At 37.7% G+C, this 26,102-nt stretch overlaps 1 protein-coding gene across 3 annotated transcripts in view; it reads right to left on the reverse strand.

Moving 5' to 3' along the window:
* FAP (fibroblast activation protein alpha) overlaps positions 1 to 26,102 on the reverse strand; it is a 71,402-nt gene that overhangs the window by 12,694 nt on the left and 32,606 nt on the right. For all 3 annotated transcript variants that reach the window (XM_025994157.2, XM_025994158.2, XM_072751745.1), the window contains 9 exons: positions 25,128 to 25,172; positions 18,971 to 19,075; positions 18,802 to 18,872; positions 16,997 to 17,050; positions 14,816 to 14,940; positions 10,704 to 10,751; positions 5,315 to 5,413; positions 4,772 to 4,841; positions 3,835 to 4,029 (listed from right to left, as the gene is read on the reverse strand). In XM_025994157.2, coding sequence (XP_025849942.1) covers positions 3,835 to 4,029; positions 4,772 to 4,841; positions 5,315 to 5,413; positions 10,704 to 10,751; positions 14,816 to 14,940; positions 16,997 to 17,050; positions 18,802 to 18,872; positions 18,971 to 19,075; positions 25,128 to 25,172 — 812 coding nt within the window. The remainder of the gene's footprint in view (positions 1 to 3,834; positions 4,030 to 4,771; positions 4,842 to 5,314; positions 5,414 to 10,703; positions 10,752 to 14,815; positions 14,941 to 16,996; positions 17,051 to 18,801; positions 18,873 to 18,970; positions 19,076 to 25,127; positions 25,173 to 26,102) is intronic.

A 26,102-nucleotide genomic window follows, 5' to 3' on the forward strand; every position in this document is an offset into this window, starting at 1 on the left:
TCCTTTTGGTTATGTTAACACCCTTTCTCATTCTTCTCCAGAAATAAGATGGAATGGTTTCATTAGTTGAATAATGGAGTTTCTTATAGGGATTTCACAGCAACCATTTTGCTCGTTGCATTGATTCAACATGCACGTTTCCAATGCACAGAGGAGTTGGGCAAATGCCCGGGACAAACAGATGGGAAGAAGCCCCGTCAGTCACAGCTTACCCCACACCAACTCTGAGGGACACTGAGGAGTCTACGGGGAAGAAATGCAGCAGCAGCAAACGGAAAGTTGCTACCTGTGTGGATGGTGTTCATGGTAAAACAGAGAAAATGTGCAGCAAAGTGTGGAATTTCAGCAATTCTTCCATAAACTTCAAAAGCCAAATGAAAGAGGAGAAGGTTCACTTTCTTTGTTAAAAAAAATCTTTCCTCTAGTGCTCGAAGATAGTTCTGAGCCATAAAATCAATTTCGATTTTATGATCTCCCAGAAGCTAGCAATCATATTGCCTTGCATCTGGGGTAAAAGCAAATAGCAGGTGATACATCGGGAGCAGGAAATTCTTAACAGCTCCCTTCCTTGGTTTATTCTGAAAGGATGACATTTACAGGAAATGATAGTGCAATCGTTAACATGGAAATGAAACATTAACACTTAATGTGGAGGGACTAGGTTAAAGGTTAGCTAGATAATCTGAGCACTTCGAAGCCAACAAGGCTCTATAAAATTTATTTCCAAATTCTGAAGCGCTCGCAGAAGAGTTATCAGAAACACTGTTGATAATGTGGTGAAATAAAGAAAATGTTAGTAACAAATGAGAAAGCATTTTGGAGGCTGGACTGAACTTTACAACTTTTCTCGCACAAAAATGGCCCTAGGCCAAAGGTCAATTTGGAATCCTAGGGATCAGTTATTATTCTATTTTGGAATTGTTCTTATCGATACCATGTATAACAGTATGATATATTTTCTCACCACCAGCCTTCAAGCTGTATAAAAATTTCAAATTGTGGGAATATAAAAAATGTGAAATATACCCCAAATGAATAGAACTGACCCTCTAACTAACGAAGTTTTATGGGTCCTACATATGTACCATTTGCAGAGAAGCCTGATGAAAGCACTTCCTGGTTTCACTTATGCTTTGACCTCATAAGCATTCTCTTTTGTGTAGTCAGTTGTGAGGTTGTATGGCTTCTTCTTCTTCATTTTTTTAAAATCCTGTTTTGCTTTGTTTAAATCTATTTATTAACCCTGACTAGTATTTACTGTCCCTTCCAAATATGTACACATGATTTTCTTTTGGTATCTGAAAAATTTAGCCAGTTTGCCTTTTATATGAGACTGAAGGGGACAAATTTCATTCTTTTGTGGGAAGGTAACTTGAGGGCTACTGTAAAGGGATTGCAATCCCAATTCCCATGTCAAACATTCAGTGTCTGATTCCTAAAATGCTTCTTGGCAGACATGTGGTTGAATTATTCCCAGGATTATCATTATAAATCTATCCTTTTCAGCTTTTGTTTTCTCAAAGCATCGGGTTCCAAGGCTTCCCTTTCACTTTTGCAGAATGATGCCTTCAAGCAAAGCCAGGCCAGCCCCAAGTGCATCTCCACTATTGTGTATATGCTTTGCCTGGGTCACAGAACCTCCTCTTGTTCCCTAGGCTGTTTACTAAACGTTCCGTCTAGCAGCAATGCTATCCCTTCAGAGTGCTGAGGGTTTATCCATTCTACATATTATAAGAGCACTGAAAGTAGAGATCATAAATTGCAAAATTTTACACAGAGTGGATGGCAATGGCACATATTAATATTTGATCTGTTGTTGAATGGCTGAGCAAATGAGGGAACATATGCCTGCTCCAAAGCAGGAAGACTTTCTTCAGATTCCATCCTAAAAATGGCTCAGAGAAGGTACAGGTAGCCAATTACTGCCTCTGGTCTATCTTCAATTCTAAATGCCAAAGACATTTATATTATTGTGAAAATTGGTACAATTTATGGCTTCATGTCCCACATATTGAACATCAGAAATAACAATTTTCCTTAAGGCCTCTACAGGGGTTTCAGGTTTAAATTTTCATTCCATCCAAGAAACGCGATCAGGTCTGTTTCTTGAGATATTCTTAAATTCAAATGCTGCAATTTTGGTGGTAAATAAGTGATGATGTATTGTGTTGTTATCAGTAGATTGTGATGACGATGATGAAGATAAGTTTGTTTTTTAACCAGTGCCAAAACAAACCACTTTTTAGCTCTACCAATTTTGGAAAAGATCCAGTTGAATTACAAATGAGGTATAATCTACATCTGGCTTTTGATGTGGTCCTAGGGTCCCATGCCCTTGGTGTTTATTACATGCTTTAAATACAAAGAGATGTGAATCACAGTGCCAAAAAAAAAAAAAATCTTAAAGAATTAGGTCTGTAACACTGACAATGGTGTTCATACTCCCATCAAGGCACACACAGTCTTTGTGTGAGAAATTGGTAGATCTCTTGGTAGATCTTTCTTTGAGCTATCTCTTCTATGGCTCTCCATTAGGCAGAAGATTCTCCTAAACAGGTTAGTGGCAGACAGGCCAAAAATCTGGATCAGCGAGAAAGATGGAGCCTCCTAGAAATTAGCCGTGAATAATGCTTACAGATTGTGTAGTGTTATTTAATAATCTACTTATTCATTTGTCAGATTTTACCCAAATAGACTGTTTTTAATTGAACATTGTATATAACTGTGTGTATATTACTGTTCACAGAATGGAAGGAAAATTTGAAAACATATGGGTTATGATTACTTTTCTATTTTTAAAAATAATTACTTGTGAGTCTAAACTCTTCTGCTGTGATTAGAGACAAAAATACAGAAAAGTATTGTCTGGGCCTGGCTCCTAGCTGTTAAATACAATCTTCATTGTTTATGCTATAATGAAATCAGTAACTATTAATGACATCGAGACGATAAAAGGAAATTACTAATGAATTTTCTAAATTGCTCTTTGCTGTGAAACAGTATTTGACCTTAGGCCATCACGCACACATGTACATCCACGACTGAGAGTGCAAGTGGCCTGTGTTGGCTTTAACATTTATAAACTACTGTTCTCTAACTTCACATAGCCACAACATAATAACGGAAGCCCAACAACTATAGAGAAATATCCAGAAGAATCCTGCACAGGTTTTCCAAATAAATAATTTCAGTGACTCGATTCTTTCTGTTTCAGAAAACATGATGGAGATGGAGACATAAATTGTGGTTGAGAATGTAGTTGGGAAGAATTCAGATTATGAGTCTGTCTTCCCTATGAATGTTTTCATAATAAAATTTGTATTACATAAAATGAATTTCTTTTTGTCAAATGAAAACAGGAAAATATTCTCATCCTAGCACAGCTGAAATTCACAGCTAGCTTAATTACAAAAGAATGCCTAGTATCTATAAGGATACAGTGTTGATGAAATCTTGAGGCATTCCTAAATTCATGAGGTAGGATCCACAATGCTTGAGTAAATTCAGATGTTTTGTTTCCTATGGACCACCCCTAGAGTTATGCATATTTTTTTTGTGAACCATGTGAATAAATGAAAGGATATCAGAATGATGAAACAACAAAAGAGAGTATTTGTCATTTATCACCATACATCATGTTTTGTGCATTTATTAGCTCTTTTCCATCAACAATTTTTTTCTCACATTGGGTAAAAATATCTCTTTAATGATCACTTTAGATGAAGTTAGGAAAATAGACAAAAAAGAATTAAATCATTAAAGATGGAGAAACCCAACAGTGATTGCATGACTTTTGTTGCACATCAATTTCTGTTTGAATGAGAAGGTGCTCACCTGACAGCTGTGATCTGGTCCTCAACTTCATAAACACCCAGCTTTCGATATACTGCATACAGGAGTTTGTCACCTTGGTAAGCTGTTCCTCGGCCATCCACCAAGGCAATGACTATCCCTTCCTTACTTGCAAGATAAGAAATCCAATTAATACTGAATACAGACTTTACGCTCTGACTGCAGGGACCACCATACCTAAAGGAAAAAAAAAAAAAAAGAATCTTGGATTCCTTTGTAAAACTCAACTTGTCATGATGGCTAAGAATTGCCTTTAGTATTTCCCAGTACATTTGTATGATAAAATTTCAATAACAGTGGCATTAGAACTGGCTCAAAATCAAGAGAGGACCAGGCTTTTCCCAGAGGTTTGCTACAAGGAAGTTGTTTTGGGACACAGCCTCTCCTATTCCCCAAAACGGATACATCTAGGGTTGGCATTTCAAGGAATATGTGTGGGTTTTTCGTCATTTCTGCCACCTGCCACTTGCTAAAAGCAGGCATAAGATATACTAAAAAAAATGCATGGTGTTTTAAGCAAATTGTGTGTAGGTCAGCACTGATTTTGGGTGTGATTCCACTAAATGTATTCCATTCCCTTATTTCATTTCTAACTCACTTACATAAGACATTAAGATGATTTACAATATTTTTTGGCTGCAATTTCTCTATCTCAAAGGTATTCTGACACATTCGGCAATTTGCCATACAAAGGAAATTCAAGACAGCGAATGCAAGCCAGTCCATCTAAAATCCCCAAACTTCCTCAATCTATTTTAAATAGCCATATTTTATTTACTCTGATTAGTTGAGGAATATATAAAAACAGCATCAATAGGAACTGTTACCAAGGAGAATGGTTCATTCTATCTCATAAATGTGTATTTAATTCAACATATTTTCAGTAAATAGTTTTTACACCAAAGAAAATATTACATACACTTGAATTAGCAAGGGATACTTCTTTGATCTGTCAAACCGGGGAGGAAGCATCATCTTGTACCATAAAGCTTGGGGGGGAAAAAAAGAAAAATCTTCATTCCACTATGTTCATAACATTATTTATTTTCTTTACTAACAATATGACATAAAATCAATTCATAACTGGCAAACTGTAAAAAATCAAGAATGTAGTTTAAATTGATTTTTATTACATATTTTTTTGTCAAATTTATAAATTACTAGAAATCTTGAGTTGTATTTTCCAGAAGCACACACTCTAAAATTAAAATTAAACTGTAAAATATATCAATGTTGAAATGGAACTATAGGAAAGTATAAGATCAACTCTATTTACAAACATGTTAAAGATCTTTCGTGAAGCTTTATTGTTACAGTAAGATTGGTTTACTTAAGACCTTTGATATTATAGGGTTTGGACTATAATATTTATCTTATATTTTGTTTAATATAAGTAAGATAAGATAAAGTAAGATAAGCGTACAGCTTCATATTTGTAAATGAGAAGTTTTTAAAGTCTTACTAATATCATCCACTTCAAGTTTCTTAATTTCCTCTTTAGGCAGCTGGATATTTTTCAAAGCATTTTCCAATTCTTTGTTTTCTTCCAGGATTTTAATTTCTTAAAAAAAACCAAAATGTTCATTTTTGATTAATAGTATTCCATAAAAGAGTCCTTTCTTAAAATTCTTTTGGTTTTAATATGGATGAAACTGAAACAATATAAGGAACTGTATAAAAAATTTATCTTGACAAGCACATTTTTAACCCAGTCTTTAAAATAGGTATGAGTTTATGATGACATCAATCATTGCCTCCTGAAACTGATCTTTATGGCATCAAAACACATTTTGAGCAGAATCACAGAGGCAACAATGGTTAGTCACCATATTTTCCCATCTCCAACTTTTCTAACATGAAGCTATGATCTGAGTAGGTGACCCTTTTTTTATCATCTACTAAGAAAAAATAAAAGTAGTAGAAGTAAAATCTTTATTGCTGAAACTTCAAATTAAAAATAGAGGTGCCTGAGTGGCTCAGTCCGTTCAGCATCCAACTCTTGATTTTGGCTCAGGTCATGACCTCAGGCGTGCTCAGCAGAGAGTCTGCTTATATACTCTCTCCCTCTGCCCCTCCCCCATCACATACACACCCTCTCTCTCAAATAAGTAAATAAATCTTTAAATAATTAATTATGTAGTCACAAAGCTTGTTTTTAAGTTTACAATGTGTAAAGTGAAATATTCTTCCTGTGATTTATATATATATATATATATTTTTTTTTGAGAGGGAGAGAGAGAGAGAAGTGGGGGAGGGGCAAAGGAAGAGGGAGAGAGAGAATCTTAAGCAGGCTCCATGGCCAGTGTGGAGCTGGGCACGGGGCTCCATCTCACAACCCTGAGATCATGGCCTGAGCCCTGAGCCGAAATCAAGTCATACACTTCGCCAACTGAGCCACCAGTCACCCCAACATATACATTTCTTTTCCTGCTGTACTTAATTAATATAAGATAATCCTCCCTTTTTTTGTAATTGAATTATTGCACATCATATAGCTTCATATCATTTCTCCCAAGGTGGTTATACATCTTAGTAAAATAACAATATACACACTATGATCTCTTTCTCTTTTTCACCTTAAAGGATCTTCTAAAAAACTGCTGCTTATATTTAAGCTTAATTATGATTCACACTTTAATCTTTGAAACTGAATAATCCATTGATCTCCTGATGCCATAGTTTAGTGGTATATGCAAATGGGTTTCTAGCAATAGAGGGCTTTTTGCAAGTTTTATTTTGAACTAGAATTGATACTGGTTATCTTCTAGAGAAAAGTTAGGCTTTCATATAGCACGCGGAGTTTGACGATTTGTTTTTCTTAAAAGAAGGTCTGGATGACTTCTGAGATATGGCAGTTTTTACAAAAGACATCCTGTGAACTTCTTGTTTTTGTGCCTTTTTAAAAAGTGGTCCTTGAAGATGGGGAACTGGAGGAGTACTTGTAACTACAGTAAGTTTGCCAAACCACTTCCCTTGTAACTCTCAGTTTTCATATACTCATGGCATTTTGTTCCAACATGTTATATTTAATCTTAGAACAAGTATAGATGTTTTGGTATGAGTTGTATAAGATACATAATAAATTTCATTTTAACTTTGGATAATCCATCAGGAAAGAAATACTTGTGGCATCTTAAAAGTTAAAACCAAAAAAAAAAAAAAAAAGCCCTCAAAAAACAACAACAAAAAAAGCCCCACCAAATATACAGTTCTAAGTACAATGGAGCCAGCTCTTCATTCTCCTTGTGTGGGTTCTATGTGTGGAGCTATTATGAATAAAGGGAATCCTATAACGTAGTCACACAGAGTGACTACATTGTAATTGCTTCTTTATTTATTTTTATATTTTGTTTATTATTCTATTTTTTATTTGCTTATTTATTTTTATCATTTTACCAAATACCGGAAGTCAGAAACTGTATTACAAGGGTTGACAGATTGGCTAGACTGATTTCTCCATTTTCCTTCCAGCTATTGAACTTTCCTGATTCATGGCTTACTGAAATGTCAGATTTAATTCATAAGCTTTTTAATGCTTTATAGTCCAGAGAAGCATTTGTTCATACGGTAACTTGGCAATTTTCCCACCCCTTGGAGCAAAATGGGATCTCAAAGGACTGTTGGTGGTGGGGGTGCTGATTGGGCTTCTCTATGTGGCTTTGCATTAAAAGCCTATAACTTGGAAGTTGTGCTACAGTTCAGAGTACCTTTACCTTATTTCGCTCGTCATTATGCACTCAGTACCTACCATACTTAGTACCGAGTACAGCGATATCTATGTGGTATATATGTGGTATGCACTCTATTTATTTGTGGGTTCTTCATTATGATGAAATAAAAAGAATGATGGATCATGTAAGAATTTTTGTTTTAATTATATTAACTACTATATGTTGCTTATTAATTAATTTATGTGAAGAATCTGTGGAAAAGTTGATAAATGAGATCATTAGATCAGTTGGGTAATTGTAATGAGCACCTGCTGTGCCTGAAGCGACTAAGTCTCTTTTGGGATGTCTATGTCATAAAGTGGCAACCCTTCTGGGTTTCTAAAGCATTTGGTTCAGGTCCTGTGTTATTTCCAAATGACCTTATCCCACTTTGCCAATAAAACGAGGCCATTACACTGTTTTCTACAATGTCTACAAACTTTCATACAATGACATTAGTAATTTCTTCATTTTCACTCAGCACAAGGCCAGAAATGAATCTCTACATGTTTCTGGAGTCCATTTTTTCCCAACTTCTCAGAGACCTCCCTCCTTTATGTCTTCCACCATTTCTGGTCTCCAAATTTCTTCTATCAGTGTTTAACCGTGCTCAAATGTTCATTCTGTTTCAAAACCAAAATTAAACCTCTATCAACTGCTTCCAGCCATCGTCTCACCTCTTTCCTCCTCTCTTCAGGCAGGCCTATTGAAAATATTGCTCTTTACTTACCTCCTGTGCAGGCCTAAACTTGCTGCAGTCTGGCTTCCACCTCCAGTGTTCCTCTGAAACTGCTCTGACCAACCCAATGGTAATCTCTCTCTCTTGCTAAGTTCATTGATTTAGAGCAGGTCTCATTTCACTCTCTGTAGCACTTGACACAGATGAGCCCTCCTCTTTCCTGAGATCCACTCTTCTCTGGGTTCTATGATACCATACTCTCAAGGTTATCCTCCTTCTGTTCCCTTCTCTGTCTCCTTTATAGGTTCATTTTCCTCTTCTCATTTCTCGTGTTGGTGTTCTGCATGGTTTTATTCCTACTCTGTGGTCTTATCCTCTTCCATGGTCTCAGTTACCATGTAATTCACCAACAAATGACTTCTTGTTTCTCATCTTCAGTCCAATGTCCAGATACAAAATTTAGTCACTCTGGGACAGCTCCACTTGGATATCCCATCGGCACCCCAAGCTCAGCATTAAAAACAAAATTCATCATCTCCCCAAAAACGTTCTCTCGGCTGCGAATTCCGCTTCTGGTAAAAAGCATCAATATCAATCCACTTGACCAAGCTAGATGTCCAAGCAGCATTAATCTCCTTTATATTTGTGAGTTTCCAGTTTGACGTATCTATCATTAGGAGACATTTCCCAACCACCAAGCCCCACATACAGTACCCTGCTTGTGTGCTGTCCTGCTTTACTCCCCCCATCCTAATCCTTTATCCCGCTCTATTCTCCACTCACATGTTTGCATTCCCAATTGATCTATAATCTCCTCATGGACCTGGACCATATCTAACCCAGTGTCTGTTCATTTTAAGGATCTAGTATCCAGCACAATGTCTGATTTAATGTGATAGGTGCTTAACAAATATCTATTGGATAAAGATTTCTGGTACCAAATGCACTGGAAAACAGGTGAAAAAAAATCTACAAGTAAATAGAAGACCTAGCATCAGCTCTAAAACTCAGCTTATCTGGGTATTTATTAAATATTCAGATTCTCTAGCCTAATTTAAGATCCGCCTGAACTGGGGAGGGCCTGGGAATCTGTATTTACAATAAATACCTCTGGAGAATCTCATCACTAGGCGAATTTGCAGAACTGTGTTCTAAAAAAATCGCATTCTGTTCGAGAGTTAGAAAACATATAAATACATATGAGAAATGAGAGTCACATGAGCTCTGCACCTATTTTGTAAGTATTGGGTGAAATAATAACACTTTTGTATGTAGTACTGAAATTGGTATCTGGCCAGAATAGGAGAAGGATAATTAAAAAGTGGAAATTCATGCTCTGAAAAAAGGGAGGCTGACCTTTAGCAGTCATGATAAAATGGGAATCATGCATTTATGGGAATTTCCATTAAAACAAAATCTTACAGATTTGAATGTAGTATTGCTTTAAAATCTCTCCTACTCAGGGTTGAGATGAACCATACTGAGAAAGACAATGTTTTATTCTTACAAGTATTTCATTATTAGACACGAGGTCAAAAAATCCCACAACTCTAAAATGACACTGGGTTCACAGCCCCTGTTTTACAATACCTGTCCTGTCTAGAGTTTTGGCACTGACTCTGGTTTTCCTCATTATTTTATATTCACCTGTTTTACTTGAGCCATTGAGCTGGCAGCCAAACTAGTCCCAAAGCAGTCTCCTGACTTGTCAACAAAGATGTCCAGGGAGGATCACAGGCACGAGTCCTGAAGTCCCTCATTGTCCCTCATCTCCATCAACTTCAACCCTATAATGTTGTTTAATGGAAAATCAAAAGACAACGAGGAAACTGCAGGGAGAGCATCTGGGCAATCGCATGCTTGGACCACTCTGCCCAGAGCAAAGACAGTCATCTTTGATCCGTGAACTATTTCGAACTAATATCATAAATGCAGGATGGAGGAGGACTGTCTTGATAATGGTTGAAAATGGGAAAAGCCTCTAAAATTTCAGGGATTTCATTCGTAGCAACAGTGTGATGTAGCTGTTAAAACAAAAAAAGCCCGCGTGATAGTCATCCTCTGCTTTGAACTGGACTTAGATCTGGAATTTGTCTCTGGTTTGGGATGTTGCAAAAAAGCAGGAATTCTTATTTGGGAGGGAGGTTGTACTAAATATCCTGAGTTTCCTTCCAATGCTAAGCTTCTGTGTTTTTTATAAGGCTGACTGGGGAAGACAGCAAGAATCCCTGTGATATAACTCATCTGTGTTATGCCAGGTTCTTACTGCAAGTAACTATTAAATTTCTTAGGATCAGGTTTGACTCCAACAATATGCAAGTCTATGTGAAAATAAGCTCTATGACCAAAAGATTCCATCACAGTTCTCCTTGCCCGTGTGGGGAGACTGTCTTGCTTCCTCTCGTGTAATGTCACCCAGAGTTCAAGATTTCTTTAGACAGCAGCATGCAAGAGAGCGGTACCTTGATCAGTGTGGCCGTCATGAAGGGTGGAAATGGGGAGGCCTGGGCCTGTGCACAGGATGCAAACAAAAACATAGTTTAGTGTTAAAGGAACACTGAGTTTCCAAGAAGAACCGCTGGTCATATTTGTGATCAGCGTCAAGCTCAAGTGTATCTTAATTCTACAGCTATTTTTTCCCCCATGGAGAAGTCAACAACACCTTCTAAGTTACATTGAAACAACACATGAGATCAGAGCCTAAAAGAAGATATGTGAGAGAAGACTTGCCTAGGCACCTTTCAAGGAGGGATCCTGAATAGTCCAAATCTAATTAAACAAGCGGCCCCCAGGATCTGCTATGATAGACAGCCTTCTGAGAAGTCATGTCATAGGGCTAGGGTTAGCTGTGTCTTTACTATCCGATAACCTTCACCAGCACCCAGATAATACTTTCAGTCTGGATTCTTGGTTCAATGTTCAGTTTATTTTGGTGGGTGGAACTCAGCATCTTTTTTTTTCTCCCAAGTGAGTAATAAATGTAGAAATAAATTTATATAGAACCCATTACCTGTTCAGATATGCTGTGGTGGTCACATTCTCTGGAAACAGACCCAGAGGTTTTGTGGGACAGAGGTTTTTCTAGGGGTGGTATTAGGATGTTGACTTCTGGGAGAGGAAGGATTGGCTGGTGAGGGAAGGTGGGCTTCAGTGCAGTCAAAATGCAAACCTCAGCTGACCCCGCAAGGAGCTCTAGAGCTGGGTGGTCTGCAGAATGGCCTCCATGTCCCCAACAGGGCTGGCTTTTGTACTCCAGAATGGAGCCGTCATGGGGTGGGCACAAGATGAGAGCAGGGCGGGGGCTCGGCTGTGAGCTCTCGGCCACCAGCACTCAGCAGATGGTGAAGTGAGGGATTCTGTTCTGAATGGGGGGGTTCTGGGTGCAACTCCAGTGTCCACTACATATTGCAGCATGGAGCTCAGGTTCTCTGTGCAGAAACAGGTCATTTTAACAAGATCTACAAATAATTAAACACTAATTATCTCTAACTTACTGGAACTACAGCATAAAATAATACCTGGAAATATACCTTTTAAGAATGTTTAACTTTTTTTGAAGTTGGCTCCACGCCCAGCAGGGAGCCCAGTGTGGGGCTTGAACTCATGACCTAAGCTGAGCATGATCAAGACCTGAACTGAGATCAAGAGTAGGATGCTTAATGGATGGAGTCACCCAGGTGCCCTTGGAAATATACTTTTAAAAGATAAATTTGCTCCACCAGTCAATGGGTTAAAAGAAACACCATGGAAGTTGGGGGCAGGGGTTCATTTGCACTCTTGATGCTTCTTCCTTCTTTGTGGAACATCATTGGAGTAGCACCCTGGTCCCAAGCAAGCAGAAGAGGAGGCAGCCTTTTTGACGAGTTCTCAGAAGACCTGGATAGAAGTAACTCCTTCGGCTTTGTTCCTGGCATCTCCCTGCCTGCTCTTGAGTGGATCCTCAATGCCCTAAGTGGGACAGTGCTAGGGTCTCCAGGAGCCCCCAGTGGCTGTCTAGTCGTACCCACATTTGTGAAACTGTAATATAACTTTTACAGGTAATAAAGCTAATATTTTAACTTCCTTCCTGATCACTGAGTCTAACTTGAGAGTCAGGAGGAGAGCTATTATTTATTAGGTTCTCTCAAAAAAATAGTTCTTTATTGTGTGGAGTTTCAAAATTTTATAGAATTTAATTTCAGAGATTTTCATTTTGACCAGCTTTTCTTTAAAGTTATTAGAAGGGACGAACACATATATTTTTGGGCAGAATGTAAGGAAATGGAACATGATTCTGAATTTCTTGACTTTAGTCAACCAGTATCCTTCCTATGGAATTTTTATGGGTATGAAGTTCCAGTAGTGACAACTAGCATATCTTTTTTGGCCAAACTCTGAGACAGGCTAATGACTGACTGCCCTGGATACAAATGGCCTGTGCATGTGGTTGCAGTGGCACAAAAGGATCAATTGTCTGGAATCCATCCCTTGCATTACTTTTGTTCCATCAGCAGCATGAAGAGGATTTTTACCTATTTAATCCTATTATCTGGGATTTACTCACCATCTCTTGGAGAGTTTGAAGTTACATAATGAGGCTTTACTCTTAGTCCTAAAGGGAAAGATTTCAAGGTTTTTCTTATGATGGCTCAGTGACTCATTTTACTGGAGCTTCAAAAACACCAGACGATGTGATGCTTCCCACACAGTATATTTTTTGCTAAATGGGAAATTACCATACTGCCGAGCAAGAGTGAGTGTGGAAAAGTCAGGCGATTCAAGTTCTAGAAAGGACTCTTCCACCAACTTTTGAGGAGAGCTTAGTCTTCGCTTCCTTGTCTTTTCAGTGGGCACTCAGACTCAAGGAAATATTAGGAAGACAAAGTGACATAAAAGTGGTATAGTGCTTTCAAAAAGGGTTGAAGCATTGTACAAATGCAGAATGCATATAAATAGAAATGAATGCATGCAAGTATAGTGTCACTGATGTCTCAATATATCAGCACAAGAACAAGTATTCTGTCAGGCTTTGCAAAAGGCAATAGTGCTTTGATCTTTAGCACTGATGTTCATTCAACAATTATGCATTATGCGTAATTATTGTGCATTACCCATTTTTCTTGGCCTTATGAATGTAAAGATGTAAAGAAAGCAGCCTCTGCCTTCAGGAGAGAAACACAGATGACTCAGTATAGTTAGTTCAATGATACTATATGCCTGGCATGTAAGCTTTCAATATATGTTGCATAAATACATAGCCTGGGTTGAAAAATGTTGCATATAATTTGAGAAGGACATTTAATATATATCTTTTAAGTGCCATCACCACAACTAGCACATATAGTTATGAACAACAATCTCTTGGCTTTTTGAAGATGTCATTGACTCAACATTTTGTGAAAGTAATTGTACCAAACCGACATCTTGTGCCATCTTAAAGGGAGCATTTGGCTTAAAATGTGTATTCATTCCCTCAGTCAGTTGAGCTAGAGCTCCGGTTCTAGGGCCAGATTATTGGGATGAGGAAAGTGGCATGACAGGGCAGGCTTCCTTCTGGGAAGTAAAGACCCTGGGCTCTTCTGCAACTGGTCAGGGACCTCCATCAGTCAAAGGTTCCATTTGTTCTCTGAGCTGCCTTCCACTGGGAGTTGATACCAGAAACAGCAGAGTGGCATGTAGTTTGTAATAACATTCTCTGTTTGCTGTTTTTCCACCAGGGAAACTCAGGGATTAATTATGGGAATGTGATAGAGAATGGAAAAGTAGATATTTCTCAAGTCCACTTTCCAAATCTCCATGATAATGCCCACCAAGACCCCAACCTAACTTGTCTCATTGCTTATCATATGTTCAAGATGTTATTCATAAAATAAAATTATTTGGATAGAAACTATTAACTAAATGTACACACAGCCTTAAAAACCAGGAAGTATTTAGAATATTTTATTCCCTATGACTTTTTGATATTTGAATGAATTACTTATTACTTATTATGTTTCCCAAATTTAGAAAGGACATACTGGGTGAAAAAAAGTTTATTTTCCATCCTCACTGAAACTATACTGCAAAGAAATATTGGCCTTCAAGGGAAGGAGCTCAGGTATCTAGGACATTCTTTCTTCCCCTGGCTGTAAAGTTTAACATTTCTCCAGGCAAATGGGGCCAAAGTCCAGCAATCATTTTAACAGAGAATGCTTCATTCTATACTATTGCTGGAGTCTTGCTGTGATAGCTGGTAGATGGTGTTTGCATATAACGTTAACGTCATGGTGCCATGGCAGGTAGCTGGTAAGAGCTTGGGATTTACAATCAACAGATCCTCGCTCCCATCCTGGCTTTGCTGCTTACCAGCAGTGTGGGTCTTCTGAAAGTTATCCTGTTTCCTCAACCGCAAAATATTGGTATAAAAATGCTCTCTTATATTTTTTTCATTTTTTTCCCTCCCGCAAACATTAGATAAGATAACATAGGTGAGATCCCCATATAAAACAAGTGCTCAATAACTTGTAGTTTAGGATTGATCCTAGGATGGTGGTGATGAGGCTGACAACATTGGCAGTGGGATGGTGGAGCTCATGTTAGGCCCATTACCTACCATAGCAGATAAGTGCATAGTACTTGGCGTAGTCACTGAAACTTGCTGTGTAATATTGGCACCTTTCTTTCCTTAGATGGCAAGTAATGCACTTTTTGCTTGGAGGAGAGCTTCCAATGCTAATTCTAGAGGAAAATGAAAATAAAACTAAGCTGAAATTTTGAGATTGTATTTATCAAAATGTACTACTCCATGTAAAATGACTAATTTACATATTGACATCAAACCCACTCTATTTTTCTCTTGCCAATATCATTTAAAGTGAAGGGGAATTACAGTATTTTGATGTAGCCTGATTTTCAATCGTCTTTGCCTGAATAGGCACAAGCCTGGAGAGAGGAGCCCTTCGGCTTCTCTGCGGTGGGAGAAATATCTAACACCTTGAATGGGAGTGAGGTAACCACTTCTCATAGCCATTCATTCCTTACATCTTACAGAGTGCTTGCCAATGCATAGTTCTTCATCTTCCCATCTCCCTTTTTGTACTCCCATGCAAAACATGCAAGGAAAGTCTGGCAGTCTCACCAAGAAAGGGGTCGCTGTTCTAATCATATGTCTGGAAGGGGAAATCAGTAATAAGCAAAGTGGAAATTGAAAAAACATAGTTTTAAGTGCCTCCTGTGCCTTTCATTCTTTTCTGAAGGACGTTTGGGATCAGATAAGCTCTTCCTGGGAATGCTTCCCTCCACCACATTCCTACACAAGCCAATGTTGGGCCCAGCAGAGCCTTCCGCATGGCTCCTGAGTAGGGTGATTGACTTTAATATACAGACTCCCAGACCTTACCCCAAACCCTCAGAATCAGATTCTCATTCAGAGCAGATTAGATGGTATGATGCCAGAATGGGGTCACGGTCAGAGTCTGTTGTTGCTGGTAAAATACTCTGGCTGCTGCAGTGTGTTCCTTCTGCTGCTGCCCCTGACCTTGCCTGGGGCATGGTAGAGGGGAGCCGGAGTCATTGCTAGGGCCATAGAGGGATTCTTCCCCAATAGGTAAGAAGTCATGATTCAGGAGGGAGTAGAGGAATGTAGAAGAGGGACAATTTATTATTTCCTTGGTTACAGTTCACATTCTCGTTCGCATTTTGGTGTTACCTCGGAAATGTTAGGCAGTTAGCCGTAAGGGAGCTAAGTCAGCATACCCAGGTACAAATTCTGGCTGTAACAGTGTCACCTGCCTCTGAAATTGTGGGATGAAATGAAATTACATATGTAAAGTAGATAAAAACGTTCCTGGATATAGCAGACCACCGGCCCACGGTAACTATGACTTTTACTTCCATATCCAGAGAGGGCTGTAGAGGGCACCATTCCAATAACCAAGGGGACAACTGGACCAAATTAGACACGATTTAGGAACAGAGATGAATTCCCTCCAATTGTAACAGGTTTATGCCAAAGTAAACCATATTAAAAGAAATCACATAATATAGGACTAAACGCAATGCCTGGTATAAGGATCTGCTAAGTGAATGGATGTCCTCAATTACCTCTGAATTTAGTTGAAATACTTAGTATCATGTTCATATCAGCATTAGAATTTCTTGATTTTTTTTTCTGAAGACATTTTGAGTTAGCTAATATTTATTTATTTTAGAGAGAGAGTATGCATGTAAGCATGCTTGAGTAGAGAGAGGGACAGAGAGAGAGAGGGAGAGAGAGAATCTCAAGCAATCTCCCTCCTGAGCTCCGAGCCTGACACAGTGCTTGATCTCACCACCCTGAGATCATGACCTGAGCCGAAACCAAGAGCCAGACGCTTAACCAACTGAGCCACCCAGTCACTCCAGGGGTGTATGTGTGTGTGTGTGTGTGTGTGTGTGTGTGTGTTTATACTGATATAGTGTACAATATTCTCTGAATGTTTTATCTTAATTCATATATTACTTTTATTATATTTGAGGCTTTAAAAAATATTCTAGGGCAGCCCAGGTGGCTCAGCAGTTTAGCGCCACCTTCGGCCCAGGGCGTGATCCTGGAGACCCAAGATCGAGTCCCACGTCAGGCTCCCTTCATGGAGCCTGCTTCTCCCTCTGCCTGTCTCTCTCTCTTTCTCTCTCTCTCTCTCTCATGAATAAGTAAATAAAATCTTTAAAAAGTATTCTATAGATCTAAAGGACTCTGACAGATATTCATTCAAATATTAATGTGTAAAAATTAGAATGAATTGACATAAATTACCTATAGATATTTCTTCTTCCTGGGTAGTCTTCAAATTCATTGCTAGAATAAAACCTGAAAATATATTCAGAAGTTATCAAATAAGTATTGATAACTAAATGGTGATAGAATTTTTAGTATTAATACTAATAAACAATATAGTCCAATGTTCATCTAATGAAACTATATTAATTGGCACTTATGTAGATAAATCATTGCTGTTTATAAATAAATTTAATGTACTTCCTATGACTTTCAAATCATAGGAGAAAGATTAAATTATGCTGAATATTCTTTTTTTATAGGTATACTATATTCTGATTTATTCGTTATGAGTTACACAAAATAAGGTAAGATATTGATTGATATCACCCCCTTCCTTATCCATGACAAACAGTTTACTGGCTTCTCTATGCTATATTAATTTTTCTGAGGATATTTTGGATTTGTTTTGCAGAAGCTCTGACAAAGGATGTATTTGTTATAAATCCGGAAACTCATCTACACTATGACACCGCACAAAGGGGCACGTTACTTCACCCAGATGCAGAAGAAGTCACAAGAGAATATACTTGTTACTTAAGTATCTGGGTCCCAGTTCTAACCTGTCTTAATATAGCCATGAAGTGGGAAATCCAATTTAGTGGCATGATTTTCACTCCTCTGTGAGTTCATCTGAATATCACGAAGTTAACTGTCTTTTTTTTTTTTGGAAGAGCGTAATAGGATGTAAAAAGTCAGGTTCGGTTACTAATTTTTAATTCTTAGGGACTATTCAGCGGCCTATAGGTACTTCTGTTTCTTCACTGTCAAAAACACCTCATTATCCCCAAGTAGAAAAAAAAAAAAGGTCAGAGAATGCAAACCACTCCTAGGATTAAAAGTGTCTTCTTTACTCACTTCACGTGACTCCGATTGAGGGACAGTCACTTGCACTTGCCTTCCCACAGCATCTCAGACTATCAGTGAGTACACTACTCACTATCTTTTCCAAACAGCCCCCTCCCCCCATAGCTTTCCTGTTCTGTCAGAGGCTTCGAGATTGCCTTCATCTAAGCCTTGCAATGAGCCCACTTTGCCTTTCTTTTCCCTTTTCCTTCACAGCCATGAAGTCAGCAGTCTTGCTCGTCCTCCATCTGTCCTTGTGGTCATGTCCCCTTCCTCTCATTCATTTAGCAAATCTTTACTTGAATTCCAGCTCTGTGTCAGGAACTGTGCCAAGTGCTAAGGCAAGAAAAAGGAGGCATAGCTTTTCCCTCCAGAGTCCGTATCTCATTGACACTGTTCCAGTTCAGGCCTCCATCATCGCAGGCCTAGATTATGACCATAGCTGGGTCTTCCTGCCTTGGGTTTTCCCCTACCTCTGTTTCTACTTGACAGTATGTGGTAGGAAGTAATTGCTCAAAAAATGATGGCTGTTGCAGCTAATGATCTTAAATTTATATAACAGTGGATCACTACCAAAATATTTCTGTATCTATGGGCTGCCCTTCATGGACTTTTGAAGCTTGCTCATTTCTTCAAGTGCTGAAGAGTAAAATTTCCATTTAGAAGTAGTTATTTTTAAAAATTTATACTTTTAATTAATTATCTACCAAGTATCAGAAGAGAAATGACCACTTACCAAATATTCTTTCCTGAAAGCTATCATGTTAACTGGCTATTAAAGAATGTGCAATCTTAATGAAACCACAGCTATCTGAGCTAACCTACAGAGTAAGGAAAAAAAAAATGCTCTTAACGAAGAAGTGGGTACAGTATCACTTGTGTGTCCATCAGTGCCAATTAAAACCTGAATGGTGCATCATGCTTCATGCAATACTTACAGTGAATCCTGTGTTACTCTGAATATATTTATGGCCTCCCACTTGCCACTTGTAATTTGAATAGCATTTTCCTATAAAAAGACAAACATTATGTTGTGTGAAGCTGAGCGTTATTTGAGCAACCTCAAGTGAATGATCTTTGAGGAGATAAATCTTGGAAGGAACATACCACAGTGTCTTTGATATAGTGAATATGTTTGTAGCCATCCTTGTCGCTAAATATTTTGTAGTATGAAATGGCATCATAGCTGAAAACTGGTGTTGAAACAAAGAACTGAAAGAAATGAACAGAGGTTATGTTCAAGAGACAAACCAAACTAAAACTATAGATTTTTTCAAAAGCAGTGGATAGTTCTGATTATAGGAACTAGAATGCCTTGCCTCCCCTGCCTTCCATCACTCACATCTGAAATTCCATTCTTTCAGATAGACAGCTTTTTTAGTGATTCTAACAGGCATTTTCACATTCCAACTGCTGCTTAATTGCTACTACATACCCCTGTGTTTATAATGTTTAATTTGATTGAATGTCTACGCTTAGAGAGTATGTGGTTTGAAATACAGTTAAAAGGATCACAAGTAAGTGTTGATATTTAGCCAAGTCAAACTTCAAAATGTGCTATTTGACCAAAGTGTGACTCATGAGGGTTGATAATTCTTTTGATTTTTGTTTTGTCTGATGCCAAGCACCTAATGCCAATGATTCAATGAAGACATTTTAAAGATGAAAATATCATGGCTTGCTAGCCACAGTTTTTAATGGCGGTAGGAAGAAACTTCTAGACTTGAGAAATAAAATGTTACCAGGACAAGAAAGTAGGAGGTTTACTCCTTGAGCTCATGGAGGGAGCAGGCCTTGTTGCCTGTCTCTGACCTCTCCTCAGGGCCCCCACTGGCCACTTGCTGGGAACTGCTGAATGACCGAAGGAGTCCCCGATATTCAGCTTTCTTATGCCTGGAACAGAGTAAGCCATACCTCTATATCCTGAATGGCTTAGATAACAAAAACTAAAACCTACAAATGTCCTCACACGGAATTTTAGCTAGTAGTTTCTCACATTAAAAATATATATATATATATGATAAGGCATATATGTATATATATATATATATATATATATATGCCTTATCTTACATCTGTTGGGTTATTTTTCTCCTGGTCCTTGGGTTGTAAAAGAAAGGTCAGGTGGTAAAATGACGACATGAGGAAAGAGCTACTCTGCATTGTACCCAGTAGATATTCTCACAAATAATCCCGAACTGGCTCTCTCTAGCCAGAAGTGCTTCCACAGGACAGTGAAACAAGATGTTCGACTCCTTCAGAACTAAGTGACCACAACCAAACCATCAGTATCTTTTAGTTGTTATAGACCTTTTTAGTGATGGCTCCCTGTGTGACCTGATCATTGATGCTCTTTGATAAAACTGATGGTTATGATTGCATGATATTAAAATGTAACTTATTTGATGTGGTGTCTATAGTGGTCCGAATAGTGTTGTCCAAAATTCATTTGAACCCAGAACCTCTGAAGATGACTACCATGGACTGAATGTTTGTGTCTCCCCAAAATTCATATTTTGAAACCCTAACCCCCATTAGGATGGTATTAGGAGGTGGGACCTTTGACAGGTGCTTAGGATTAGATGAGGTCACAGGGGTAGAGCCCCCATGAATGAGATTAATGCCCTTATAAGAATCACTAGAGAGCTTGCTTCCCTTGTTCTATTCTCTCCCATGTAAGGATACAAGATGTGCAACCTAGAAGAGAGCTCTCATCAGAACCCAATCATGCTGGCACCCTAATCTAAGACTACCAGCCTCCAGAAGTGTGAGAAATCAACTTCTATTGTCTATAAACCACTCAGTCTATGGTGCTTTGTTTCAGCAGCCCAAATGGAGGAAGATAATGACCCTATTTGCAGATATAATCAAGCTAAGAATGGAGATGTGATCATATTGGATTAGGATGGGCCCTAAATCCAATCCATCTGGTGTCCTCATAAGAAGAGACGATACCACTAGACACAGAGGGACACAATGAACAGCTAGCCAAGGAAGTTCAAGTACTGTCAAGAGCCACCAGTTGCTGGAACGAGAAATAATTCTTCCCTAGAAGCTTCAAAGGGAGCAGTACCCTGCTGGCATCTTGACTTTGGACATACAGCCTCCAGGCTGGTGACAGAGTAAATTTCTGTTGTTTTAAGCCATCAAGTTTGTGGTACTTTGTTGCAGTGGTCCCAGGAAACCTCAGGTACTAAGTCTTATCACTTTGGCATAGCATGGATGTCTTTCACAAATGAAAAATGGGTTTTGAGACTCATGCCTCTAAATGAAATCGAGGGTGAACTGAGTGAAAAAAAGGCCCAGGAAAAAGAAACTCTGGCTCACAATTTTGTGGATGGAATTTCATTAGTATAGATCATCATAACAAGCCCTTCTTCCATTTTAGAATGCAGCTTTGCCTTCTTAGGCAAATGATGATATACTTACTAGTAACCACTTCACAATGCCTCCCTCTCACTCCTCAGGGTGAAAGACAAAACCCAGCTCTACACTGTCTTTATCATTAAAATGGAACCAGGGTCACAAAATATTTTGAGATGCCAGAGTAAAAACATATTCTCCTCACACCTCCGGTTAGTAGGGAACTGTAAAGAAAAAGGTTTTGTTCTAGATTCAAACTTAAAATTTCATTTTCATTAAAAAAAAAGAGGGCAGAGGGTTATATTTTAAGATATTAGAATCAGGCAAACAGGAAGACTATCTCTGCTAAACAAAGACTGTTATCTTCTCCCTTTTTATTGCATTCATTGAAGAGAGCTGCTTTAGATGGACGGGTAACTTGGGTGAGCTAAAGAGAGTGTGAAATATTTCCGCCTTCACTTTAGCAGAGCTAGAGCCATCATGCATCCTGAGTTAAGTGCTTCTTGCGGCCACTCACACCTGGACCCTAGATAAGCACTCATAACGAGGTGGTCCTCAGTTTTAACAAGGCCTTTTCACAGCCCCTTTATCATGCTTAGGTTTTCTGATAAATTACTCACCTCTATGTGCAAAGCCATTTCAAACATTTTACTTGGAAGGTAAGATTATTTACCACCAGATAATTTCTTCCCATGGCTGGTGAACAACCTGAGGTCCTACTTATCAAAGGCTGATGCCTAAACGGAGTCCACATTCGGTGAAAAGCCCAGACTCAGCATCGGGTAGAAAGCTCATTTTTCTGGCAACTGAACTGAGCCAGCTTTATTTAAGGTTTATTTCCTTGTTTCTTACTTAAAAGTAAAAAATAAATAAAACCCCCAAATCCAAAACAACTCTCGTTTTTGTGAACAAAGGGATTTTGCCAACAGCTAAGGGAAGTGTATGGCTTAATGACTTTAAAGTAATTTACGTGTGGTTTTGCACTCACTCTCAGCTTTATGCTTTTAGTGCTTGCTCTCCAAATTTTACCAATTCCATGCTAGATTCTTTGATTAAAGGTTTCTTTTTGTCTGTTCTCTACAGGGCAAGGAATAGTTTGTTTAAAGTGAACTTGTGGTTGTTATTTTTCAGATCAAATACCAAAGGAGAATTTAGGCTCTTTCCCCCAAACTAAGACACTGAGCATCTGATGCTGGAGGACAGAAAGTGATAGGTAAAGCTCTATTCCCAGGTCCGTGCCTGCAGCTAACAGGTGCATTGCTTTTTGCAAGTCATTCACTCTCACGCCTCTGATTCACAGGTGTTTTCCAAAGGTGTTTTTCAGTTTAAATCCCCTTAATAAATTCTAAAGGATCAACTTCTCTAAAGTCACTCTTTGGTTTTAGACTAATATGATTAACCAGCACACTTTCTCTAAAAACTTCATAAATATTACTTGAACAAATGTCTGAAAGACATACGTATTTCTAGGTTATTTGTGGGTAGTTTTATTAAGCCATTGGTTTGATTATAGGTCAAAGGAAGCTATCCAGCATTTATGACATATGAGTTATGAGCATATGAAGTTATGCCCTGACTTTTAAAAGACATGTCAAAACTTATAAAATCTAATGACTGACCTCTTCAAAGCAGCTGCCTTGGGAGAATGTGAACTTTCTCTTGAAAGCTATCACTGCAAAGGTTTTCAACAATACCTCTTCTGGTATTTAGAAAATTTACTGACCATTGGGTAAATTTTAGGAATTTGAGATGAATACGTGAAAAAAATATTTTTCCCAGTAGAATTCCAAAGCTACAGATATTAAAATGATCTAGCACAAAACATATATTGCAGATAAACAATGCATTATTCACTAGATTTATTTTGGCATGATTTTTTAAAACTGATTTTTTATTTAATGTAGGAATCTCATCTTCCCTCAAAAGATATGCATGTGCCTCCACTGAGGATATTTAAAACGATGTTCTTCAGCTTTAGAAGGCAATTAACTAATTAATTAATTGATCCATTCACCCAGCTCATATTTGCTGAGGTTGCAAGGCTGGTGCTATACAGATTGTAAAAGTTGATAAGATATAAATATTGATGATTCTAAGATGCTTCTAAATAAGAGATTTCAAAAGATGCATTCTAAAATAATTCAGAGTGTTTTGAATGCTGGTAGCATTTTCAGAATAAATGTGTATGAATTTCTAAAATCATGTCTTTAAGAAGACTATTGATATCATCTATTTGTAAAATATCTAGTATCTATTTGTAGGTAAATACAAATAGATAATCTATTATCTATTTATATATTTGTAAAATCGTATCATTCATGTTATTCTGTAATAACTTCAGCTACGTTATCATCAAGGAGAATACAACCAAAGGAAGTCTTCAGGTAATCTTCTTTGCCTTCATTCTTTACTGGAAGTTAAAGGTTAACATTCCTTTTCCTCAAGTTTTCAAACAATGACCTAGGAATTACCTTTTTGGAGGAGAAGCTTTGAACTGACCAACATTCCAAAAATTTAGAAAGTTCTGTCCTTTCACTAAATATTTCTGATTTTTCTTGTGTTGCTTAGTACAGTGGCAAAGGGTGAACTCAAATAGGACTTCCCCATTTTTTTCTGGATTACACACTTATCCTTGTTACCTCGCTATTTTAGAATATAACTTACATTTACTGTATATATTTAATAAAGTAATAACTATCTTCTAGTTAATGACTAAAACAGAACTGTTTTTAACTAAAGACAAAGCAAACATGTATAAGCTAAAAATCACTAAATCCAGAAAAGTGCAAAACAGTTTTTAATATCTGAAGATATTTTACTTTGCAATTTACCTTCTTTATACTCACCTTAACTTTGAATTTTTATGAGTTATTATCTTACAATTGACTCTGAATTTTTTATTGTTCTTGTACCATGGGTTAATGTATTAAACCAGGGCCTAAGAGTTTCCTTTTTCTTTACATGTGCTACTCAGAGAAACTTGTGTATGTGTTTTTTAATCCAAATGCTAGTTGAATTCAATCATATGTTTGTAATAAGTGGAAGCATCCACACAACATCCACTTATTCTCTGTCCAATTGTGTATTCTTCATATGGTATATTAGACACAATTGAGAATTTTGTAAAACGTGATTTTGTTACACTAAAAATTTACACAAATCACTGAATAAACCTATCTCCCCAAACCTATATATAAGTGATCACAAACCATCACAAAGCACACATTTTCCTATTTGATACCACTTAAAAACTGGAAAAAATATATAATTCATTTATTCATTTCAGCTTATATAAAATCTAATGAGGTAGATTGTCTCTAAATTCCTAAGAATACCAGTGTATTTGATTCCTCTGGTTAGTAATTATTATTTTAAGCTGATCAGGAATGTAATCTTTTGAAAAATAATCTTTATTTTATTCATTTAATAAAATATTAATTATGATACTGGAGATTCAACTGAAAAAGTCAAGGATGGGACATGAGGAATATGATTTGTTCTCAACAGAATTTTAAACATCTAGACATTAAATTTATCTGGCACACAATTGCTGAAAGGATCACTACCTTTTTTTTTTTTACCTTGTTATTTTTTCTATGAAACAAGTAGTGTCAGTTTGAATACATTTAAAATAGTCCTTTGGGGATCCCTGGGTGGCTCAGCAGTTTGGCGCCTGCTTTTGGCTCAGGGCATGATCCTGGGGACCTGGGATTGAGTCCCACATCGGGCTCCCTGTGTGGAGCCTGCTTCTCCCTCTGCCTGTGTCTCTGCCTCTCTCTCTGTGTCTCTCATGAATAAACAAATAGAATTTTTTAAAAATAAATAAAATAAAATAGTCCTTTGATAGCTGAGAATCTGGCAAGTGACAGTAAAATATAAGGAAAAGATAGCAAAATCATACTCCACCAGCCCATCCAGTTCTGCTTTCTTCTATATGTTCCTGGGCCTAAAAGAAAGATCACAACAAACATACTATTAGGAGAACAGTTTTTCCTAAATATAATCTGGGCATTTGAACCACTTAAGCTGCCTACTCAAAATGTACTATTGTTAATTGAGTAACTCACACTTGAGTTTAAGATGGCCATATTCAAAATCTTATACATCAGTGCTATTGCATACACATGAGTGATCTAAGGGCTGTATCTTACTCCAAACCTTTTATAATTCTGGCTTAATTTTCCATGAGGCAGTGCCTGGAATTATTACATCTATGGAAGCCTAGCACAACCCAAGCACTTGGTGTCATGCAGTTACAAAAGGCATTTCACAGTGGAGTTTAGGTTAATTTTTTCTTTTCTTAGTCTTATTAAATAGGTAGGAATCTTAAAATGTGTGCTGGATCTTATTTTGGTATATATTTTGGCATAATACAGTCAATCATTTATTGAACAGAATTTAGAAAGCTTAAAAGGATGAATAGGTTTTCCTAGTCAAGTAATTAGAAAGAACATTCTTGGTGAAATGAACAAGACAGAGGCCAAGTCAGCTTAGTAGACCACAAGGGTGGTTCAGTATGGCTGAGTGGAGGGTGACTATCAAAAAGAGTTAAAGATGAGGGAAGATGCAGGGGTATCAAAACAATCTTGGAGAAATTTTTATGCCACCCTAGGAATTTTGGACTTTCACTCTGGGCACATCCTTTGAAGGATTTCAAAATCACAATTTGGACAATATAATTGAGAACGTGATACAGAGAATGGATTAGAAATGAGTAATTCTAGCTAGAAGGAGACAGAGAGACCAATTGGAAGGCTATTTTAATGTTTGAAGAAAGGATGATAAAGGCCTAAAACCCTGGATCAATAGTGAGGATGAACCAGAGAAGATGTAGCCATTTGAGGGACAAATGGTAACAAAACCTCTGGTATAGATA

The sequence above is a fragment of the Vulpes vulpes genome, chromosome 3 (genome assembly GCF_048418805.1).
Source record: "Vulpes vulpes isolate BD-2025 chromosome 3, VulVul3, whole genome shotgun sequence".
Classification (NCBI taxonomy): Eukaryota; Metazoa; Chordata; class Mammalia; order Carnivora; family Canidae; genus Vulpes; species Vulpes vulpes.